This window comes from Nuphar pumila, chromosome 9, assembly GCF_984573655.1.
Source record: "Nuphar pumila chromosome 9, dmNupPumi1.hap1.1, whole genome shotgun sequence".
Classification (NCBI taxonomy): Eukaryota; Viridiplantae; Streptophyta; class Magnoliopsida; order Nymphaeales; family Nymphaeaceae; genus Nuphar; species Nuphar pumila.
In genome coordinates this window covers 10,052,684-10,061,504 of record NC_143257.1, presented here as the reverse complement: position 1 = coordinate 10,061,504, position 8,821 = coordinate 10,052,684, and the positions used below count along the sequence as shown (strand labels likewise).

Genomic DNA, 8,821 nt, shown 5'->3' with positions numbered 1-8,821 from the left:
TGTACTTTTATTTTAAATATTTTTATTAATAATTTTTTTTATAAAAAAATATTTTTTAATTAATTTTTTTGATTGCCAAGATTTTGTCAAAAAAATGCTAGATTTATAGATTTTTTTAAATTTCTCATGAGTTTTTTAAAAATGCAAAATTACCGATAAAAACTTTGTCACTATGGTTAGGGTTTTATTTTATTTTTTTACTTTGAAGTTGTAGGGTGATGTACATCTCATTTTGAGCATATTTGGATCTATGTGACAAATATAACGAGATTTATGAAAAATCTTGCGATAATGTCACGAGAAATTGCCTGAAAGTTTAAAATAGCAATTTCTCATGAGATTTTCAAAATATCGTGAGATTTATAAAAAAAACATAAACACTGTGATTTAAACACGATATTTTATGTTTTAAACGGTTATTTATCACAAAAAATCATGTATTTTTATTTTTAAATAATTTTTTATATATTTTCTTATAAAAATATATTTTATATTTTAAATTTATTTTTTTATTGCCAAGATTTTGCAGAAAAAATGTGCGATTTATGGAACTTTTTCAATTTCTCGCGAGTTTTTTAAAAAGGAGAAATTACCGATAAAAACGTTTGTCATTATGATTTGGATACATTGCAAAGCTTGGAAAACAACCCGTTATTAAGACGTTATTTTTTAGTTTGTGATCCTATCAACTCACTGACTTGTCTAAAGGTCCTTTTCTGTACTTTGACAACGTATCGAGGCTAATTTGTGTAAATTGGACAAGCGTGTGTTCAGAAAAAAAGATAAAAAAGGCAAGCTTCAACCCTGCCAGATTCGTACTCATGTTCCCCATTCAGAGAGAGAGAGAGAGAGAGAGAGAGAGAGAGATGGGTATATAACAAAAAGATTAATACCGATAAAAATTTTGCCGTTCGCGTCGATGGAGGGGGAAGAGATCTGCCGGAAGCAACCGTCGTTCGACCGTGACGGGAGCTGGAAGAGGGCCGACGGCAGCAACGACGACGACTCAGAGTCGCAGAGCATCAGCTTCTGCAGCACCATCTCCACCGACTTCACCACCAGCTCCGACGCCACCACCTCCACCACCCCCTCCCTCTCAAAGCCCCATAAGACGTGCAGCGACGTGACGTGGGAGGCCGTCTCCCGCCTCAAATCCGGAGCCGGATCGCCGCTCACCCTCTCCAACTTCGGGTTCCTTCGCCGACTCGGTTCCGGGGATATCGGCACCGTCTACCTGGCGGAGCTCAAGGACGTGCCGGGGACGTACGTGGCCGTCAAGGTCATGGACAAGAACGAGCTGGTAACGAGGAACAAGTCGGCGAGGGCGAAGACGGAGAGGGAGATCCTGGAGGTGCTGGACCACCCTTTCCTGCCGACGCTCTACGCCCACCTGGATTGCGACAAGTGGTCGTGCCTGGTCACCGAGTTCTGCCCCGGCGGAGATCTCCACGTCCTCCGTCAGCTCCATTCCGCCAAACGCTTCCCTGAAGCCGCTGTCAGGTGCGTGTGCGCTCTTCTCTCTCTCTGCTCAAATTTTTTACTTTTTAATTTTTTTAAGTTGAGCATTTGAAACAAACTCACAAGGATTATTGGGTTTCAATTTGTGGGTGGTTCAAGAATTCGTCTATTTTTTTCTTTAAAAAAATCGTCTATTTTATTGATAAAGAATAGTATTAGTATCGGATGTGATAGATGAGTTAATCACATCTTCTTAACCCGGTCGACCAACAATTTTTTGTGAATGTGTGTGTGTAAATTGTGCATATCTATCGACCGTGTCATGTACCACCAGCCTGTCATGCAAGTGCACGATAGTGACGTCCTACAATCATTTTGTGCTTGCAGATTCTACGCGGCAGAGGTTGTGGTGGCGGTGGAGTACATCCACACGAAGCAGGTTATATGTTTCCCCCAACAGGGCAGTTAGCTACATCTCATGATCGGGGGTCCCAAAGAGCACCACGTATGTAAGCATGTGCGTCTCGTATCCCCATGTTTGTCAGCATTAATTAGCATTGGAGTTTGATGCGATTGCAAAGACTTAAGTACCCTCTCCTCCATTGGTGCAAAAAAAAAATGACGGTTCTTGAAAAGGAGTGGTTGTAAAGACTTAAGTGCCCCGAAGATGATTATTTAAGACCCAGTCTCTGCACTGCAGGATTATCCGAGAAAGAAATCTCCCCTGGAGGAGGCCATGAACATCAACCCTCTTACTCTCTCTCTCCCTTCTATTTCTGCTTCTGTGCACATCCATTAGAAGATCATACATTGCTCCATCAAGCACCGACTGACCTGCACAGGAAGAGGGTCTGGGGGCTCCTCCCAGCGTGGGTAGCATCACCAGTGTGGGTAGCATCATTCAACTTGAAGAGTTATGGAGTCTGATTCAGAGCTTTTACCCTTACAGAAGGGGGGTCTGAGGGCTCCTCCCAGCGTGTTCATGGCCTTTTTCCCTTACAGGAGGGGGGATTTAAATTTCGTAGAACACCCGTCACCGGAACGAGATGAACACCCGTCACCGGAACGACGGCTCCGCTGAGACCTCTTCGCTAGAGAGAGGAAGACGACGTGGTGGAGCTTCTGCTGGCCATCCTCAGCGCGACTGCACCGACTGGGTTGCTGTCGAGGAGGAGGGCGAGAACGGTGACTCTTAGCTTGGGCAATCTTTCTTTTGATGATTGTGGTTGTAATGTATCGTTGAAGTTAAAATGGGGAATGAAATGACAATAAAATTTGCTGAAAATTTACAGAAATAAACTAGACTCAATAACGAAGACCCCACTTTTTACGGATTTGGAACATGACCTCTGGTTAGGGAGATATGGCCCTGACAAGTTTGTCCTAATTCGGGTAGCGATTTACAACGATTTGCTTACTGAATAACATTACAAATCGTTATAGCGATTTGCGGAAACACTACAAATCGCTATAGCGATTTGCGAAAGAATCTACAAATTGCTATAGCGATTCACGGAAGACACTACAAATCGCTATAGCGATTTGCGATTTGTAGTGTCTTCCGCAAATCGCTATAGCGATTTGCGGAAACACTACAAATTGCTATAGCGATTTGCGAAAGAATCTACAAATCGCTATAGCGATTCACGGAAGACACTACAAATCGCTATAGCGATTTGCGATTTGTAGTGTCTTCCGCAAATCGCTATAGCGATTTATAGTGTCTTTTGCAAATCACTATAGCGTTTCGTTGGAGACCCGAAAATACTACAAATTGCTGTAGGAAAGCCCGATAATACTACAAATCATTGTTGGAAGGCCCAAAAAAAATTTGCAGAAGAAGGAAGGAAAGCCCAGGATCCGCGCCGGGGGGGAGCCCCCGGACCCCCTCCTGTAAGGGCAAAAACTCTAAATCAGACACATAAGTAAAGAGAGAAGGGAGAGAGAGTGAGAGGGTTGGTGTTCATGGCTTTCTCCAAGAGGAACCCTTTACCTCCCTTGATTTCTTCTCTAGAGAAAGAGAGGGTTTTACAGTGTTTTACGAAGAAGGAAGAAGAAGAAGATGACGATGGAGCAATGTAGGATCGTCTGTTGGATGTGCACAGAAGTAGAGAGAGAAGGGAGAGAGAGTGAGAGGGTTGATGTTCATGGCCTTCTCCAGGAAGAACTCTTTGTTTCCCTTGATTTCTTCTCTAGAGAGAGAGAGGGTTTTACAGTGTTTTACGGAGAAAGAAGAAGACATGTTTGTCCTTTTTTTGAACAGAAAAAGAAGAAGACTTTGAAGAGTCAACATCATCCTCGACTTTCTGGACGAAGGACATGTTTGTCCTTTTTTTGAACTGTTTGTTTTTTCTTTTTTGAATGAAGGGCATTTTTGTCATTTTCTCAAACCATCACTTTATGAGAAGAATAGCAAGAAAGGGTACTTAAGTCTTTGCAACAACACCAGAGTCCGATGCAAAGTTATGTCAACATACACGGGAATACGAGCCCCATGTGCTTGTATACGTGGTGCTCATTCAAAGCCCCGAACACAGACGTGGGATTCAGTGAATCATCGGGGGCAAACATACACAACCCTCTCACATCCACATGTTGGGCATCGTCTACCGCGACCTCAAGCCCGAGAACGTGCTCGTGCGGGAGGACGGCCACATAATGCTGACCGACTTCGACCTCTCGCTCAAGTCGGACAAGCCTACGTGCACCACCCTGCTCCGCACGGACCAGATCCCCTCCGACCCCGACGCCACGTTCTGGTCAGGGTTCGGTCCGGAACCTGCAGGCTCCGGGTCGTGCATACTCCCCAACTGCATCACGCCCTCTGTGTCCTGCTTCCGGCTCAGCTGCAGACGGAGGAGGAAATGGAAGGCTGGTGGAGGGACGTCATCATCGTCGGCGATGCCGGAGCTATTTGCGGAACCGGTGGATGCCCGGTCGATGTCGTTCGTTGGCACGCACGAGTACTTGGCTCCGGAGATCATCTCAGGGGAGGGCCACGGGAACGTTGTGGACTGGTGGACGTTAGGTGTGTTTGTGTACGAGCTTCTCTACGAACGAACCCCATTCAAGGGCCTAGATAACGAGTCAACCCTGGCCAACATCATAAGGAGGGCGTTGGACTTCCCGCGCCAGCCCCACGCCTCGGCCGCAGCACGAGACCTCATCGCACGGCTCCTGGTCAAGGATCCGGACCGCAGGATGGGATCCACCCGCGGTGCCGCCCATCTGAAGCAGCACCCTTTCTTCCACGACGTCAACTGGGCCCTACTGCGCTGCACCGCCCCACCTTTCGTCCCTCCTGCATTCCACAGCGTGGCTGACCTCGCCGACGACTGTTATGGCGATGGCTCTGCCTCAGTCGTCGATTTCTATTGAACTCTCACAAGTCAGAACACGACCATTCTTCAACCTGTGTGTATGTGTGGGGGGGGTGGGCTCGGGTATTTGTGTAGGGTAGCGACCGGCGGTGCTTGCGCGGGCCGAGTTGAGTTCGGTACAGTTTGGTGCATTGGTAGATCGAGAAGCACCGTCACATGGGCTCGTTTTGTCTACTACACACGTTGGAAGAGAAAGGAAGGAAAACTTTCTTGTTAATTTCTGCCCGTCCTTGACCTGTGAATCTGTTGTTTTCTTTTGTAGAATCATGTCACGTTTGATACGAGCGTTTCAGTCGACACCATGCACTATTTATCTCCCTTGGAAAAATTCTGATGGCTCACACACACACACACACACACACATATATATATATATATAATGAGTTTTGGGGCTTTTTTATTTTATTTTTAAATTTTAACAATATAAATATGTGATCTACACACTCAGTTTTATAGGAATCAGTTCTTGGAGCTTTCAATTTTGACACATGGATAGGTTTTTATAAGGTTTGAAAAATCAAAAGCTCATTTTCATAAATTTTTTTCATCTTCAAATATCAAATTTTGTCATCTAAATTAGGCATGTTTGTGTACGAGCCAGAATTGATGCATAAAGCACCAGAAGACTCAGAAACACTCATTTAGTACATTTTATTTAGCTTGTTTTTGTCATAGAAAAATATTTGCTACCAACGAAGGTAAGAAACTAATGAGCTAGAGATCATAGGTGCAAGTTGTATCGATTGAATCTAACCAGGTAGATCTGTTCAACATGGATTGTTTGCTAGGGATCAAGCTTTGGATCATACTTTTCTAATGTAAAAATGTGATCTTTTGAGTTGTGAAATTTTGTTTCATTATGGGCTGTTGATTTTCGGACCTGTTTAACATGATTCAAAATAAGTTTTATAATAAACAAACCATGTAGATCACGTTAGTTACATTTGATTTACAAAAAATTAAAATTTTTTAAAGAAAAATGTGATTTCTAGTCATTAGTTTCTTACCTTCATTAGTAGTCAATATTTACCCTATATATATAGAGAAATGAAAACCTACAAAATACAAAACCTATTGAATGAAACATGATAGTGGATTTTCTTTGTTTTTCTTCAAAATTCTGACCCATAGATGTGTTCAATATGATTGATTTACTAGAAAGCAATACTTGAATCATGCATTTTAGATAAAAAAATGGTATTTAGAGCCTCAATGATTTATGAAAATTGAAGGCTGTTGATTTTTTAAACCTTATAAAAATCAATCCATGCATCAGAATCAAATGTTCCAAGAAGTGATTTTCATAAAAAAAACAAGCATATAGATCACATATGTAAGGTCAAAATTTCAAAAAAATACCAAAAATTCATAAAAATCCATTAGCATGTTCTCTCTCTCTCTCTCTCTCTCTCTCTCTCTCTCTCTCTCTCTATATATATATATATATATATATATATATATATATATATATATATATATATATATTCGCACAAAGCTATTCATTTTGCATTAATTAGTTGGTTTTAAAATGTTTCCAAGCTGCACCGTGACCATAGGAATCGAGTAGCCATGGACAAAGATAGTGATTGCATATAAGAAATCAGCCCCTCTTCTTGCACATAGTTCGGATGCGGTTTGGCAATTATAGGTCTCACTTCATTGATTCTTTCCATTGGTGACCTCTTTGACTCTTTCTTTCATATTTGGGCCCTAACTTCTCCACAGAGTGTTTCGTTTCAATACCCACAATGAAAAAGTAAGGTCGTTGTAATAACCCCTAATAGTCGAGAGGGTGTTGTGTATTCTCCCTCGAACACGCACTGTAGCTACAGTGCGTATTCGGGGGTCCCCACTGAGTGCTATGTGACGCTCAGTCGGGGGTGCCGTACACCATCGTACAACTCACAGGCTGGAGTATGACGGTGTACGGTGCCCCTGTACACCCAATTGAGTGCCACACGACGCTCAGTCAGGACCCCGAACATGCACTGTAGCAGTGCGTGTTCGAGGGGTGCACATATAACCTGCCCCCCTAATAGTCGGCTGCCATGCATCCAACTTTTTGGACGAGCGTATTCTTGGTACCAGATTCAGATCCCTTATCATGGATCCAATCCGGCAGGAGTCTCAAGATGGCAATGCATCTCATGCCCAACATTATGGTAACCTACCTAAGCAGATGCTAACACTAACACTATGTCAATCCTAATCATAAGGGAAACTCACACTATGGCAATCCCAATCAAAAGGGAAACTCACCACACGTCCAACTGTTGGATTTGGGTCTCCTCTATGTGGAGGACCCGATCCAATGAAGGTGAAGAGATGCACTTCACCTTGCATTTTTTTTTAGGCTTGAAAATGAGCAAAATAACAAGAAGTGAGGGACTAAAATTGAAAAAGTGAAAAAGAAAGTAAAAGGAGAAAAGAGGCCACGATGAATGGTATGCTTGGTGGAGTCATTTTTGCTCTTTGAAGAAAAGAGAGAAAGAAAGAGAGGGAAGAGGGTTTCTTCCTCTTGTTTTGTGTGGGGCTTCCACAAGATTGTGAGAAAGAGAGAAAGAAAGTGGGAGAGGAGGAAGAAAGAAGAAAAGCTTCGATTGTTGGTGTTCTTCATCTTCTTTTTTATCCCCTTCTTATTTTGTAAAGATTAATGCAAGAGAAAGAGGGCTTTTGTTGTTGGAAGGTCATCACTTTTGATTAGGTGATATTATTTCACTTCCACCTCTTTACTTGCTTTGATGTTTCTCTATTGTGGTAATTTGTGGGCTTATTGTGGGTAGGCATTGTGTATGCCCCTTTGTAGCCATTCTTTATATCACATAGTGGAGTTGTTGTTGGGTTGCTCTCAACCCCGTGGTTTTTACCTCTCATCTTGAGAGGATTTTCCACGTTAAAATTGATGTCTCTCTCTCTCTTATTATGTTCTTTATTTTCTTTATTATCCCTTGCTCTTGTGAATCGAAATATATATATTTTGTGGTATCCCTTAGATGATAACGGTTTTATTTTGGAGCTTGGGTGGAAGAAGTTATTCTATGTGTTATGTGAAAGGCATAGAAGTGTTCTTCTTCTAGGTATTTTGTTGCCATCGCCTCCGTTTGAGAAGTAGTTGCATTCGATTTGCGCTTCTTTTTCCCAACACCAACCTTGTGGTAACTTGCCTAATGATTCATAAGGTAAGAAGGAAACTAAAGAAAAGATGGATTCACAAGGCAAAAGCATTGTGAAGAAAACTAGAGCAAATGAAAAGATAACCAAAGATGAAGAAGAAAGAAGGATTGTGAAAAGGAAAGAAGTTGATTCCAATCCTATCTCGAATTGTAAACTTCTGTGTGAATGTTCTATAAATTATGAAGGCCAAGGCCTCAAAAAATCAGCCAACTTCGTCACACAGTGGCCAAACCACATAAATCTCTTTGTGTCTTTTTCTCTATCTCTCTCCTCTCTATTTGTCTCATACAGTCGATCTCAAATCGTTTTATGGTATCAAAGTCTGAGCTGTAACACCTACCGGTTCATTCTTCCATGGCCACTATGATGACCTCCTCCTCCACTACTAAGTTTTTGTACTCAGCAACATTAAATGTTTTCAATTTCATTTCAATGAAACTGACACATTCAAACTACTTACTTTGGAGGACTCAATTTTGGGCCTCATCGAGTCAGGATCTCCAAGGATTAATTGATAGCAAAGTTGTTATCCTAAAACAACACCTTATTGGTGTCGATAGTGTTTGCATAGAAAATGCGGACTATATTACCTAAAGAAATTTTGATCACCTAATCAAAGGCTGGATCACAAGCACCTTATTCGAGGATGTGCTCGGATTTGTCGTTGGATTGAACACAGCTGCTAATGGTCGACTCACAAATAATCCTCCGCTCTGGATTCTCAAGATCGTGAGTGTTATCTTCTTCAAAAGCTGTAGACATCCTGTAAGGATAACTTCTCCCTCGTTGAGTATATTGCTTCATTCAAA

The 8,821-nt window shown here is 42.1% G+C and overlaps 1 protein-coding gene across 1 annotated transcript; it reads left to right on the top strand.

Annotated features, from left to right (window-relative positions):
* Positions 1 to 821: 821 nt before the first annotated feature.
* Positions 822 to 6,170, top strand: LOC149828405 (protein kinase G11A-like). Its single transcript, XM_090017557.1, has 3 exons — positions 822 to 1,500; positions 1,846 to 1,882; positions 4,045 to 6,170. The coding sequence occupies exons 1-3, from the start codon at positions 920 to 922 to the stop codon at positions 4,834 to 4,836; spliced, it is 1,410 nt and encodes a 469-aa protein (XP_089873683.1). The 5' UTR covers positions 822 to 919; the 3' UTR covers positions 4,837 to 6,170.
* The last annotated feature ends 2,651 nt before the right edge of the window (positions 6,171 to 8,821 follow it).

Coding starts and splice junctions, on each gene's coding strand:
- LOC149828405 (XM_090017557.1), top strand. CDS start 920: ATGGAGGGGGAAGAGATCTGCCGGAAGCAACCGTCGTTCGACCGTGAC. Junction 1,501..1,845: donor TTCCCTGAAGCCGCTGTCAG/GTGCGTGTGCGC, acceptor TTGTGCTTGCAG/ATTCTACGCGGCAGAGGTTG. Junction 1,883..4,044: donor TTGTGGTGGCGGTGGAGTAC/ATCCACACGAAG, acceptor CAACCCTCTCAC/ATCCACATGTTGGGCATCGT.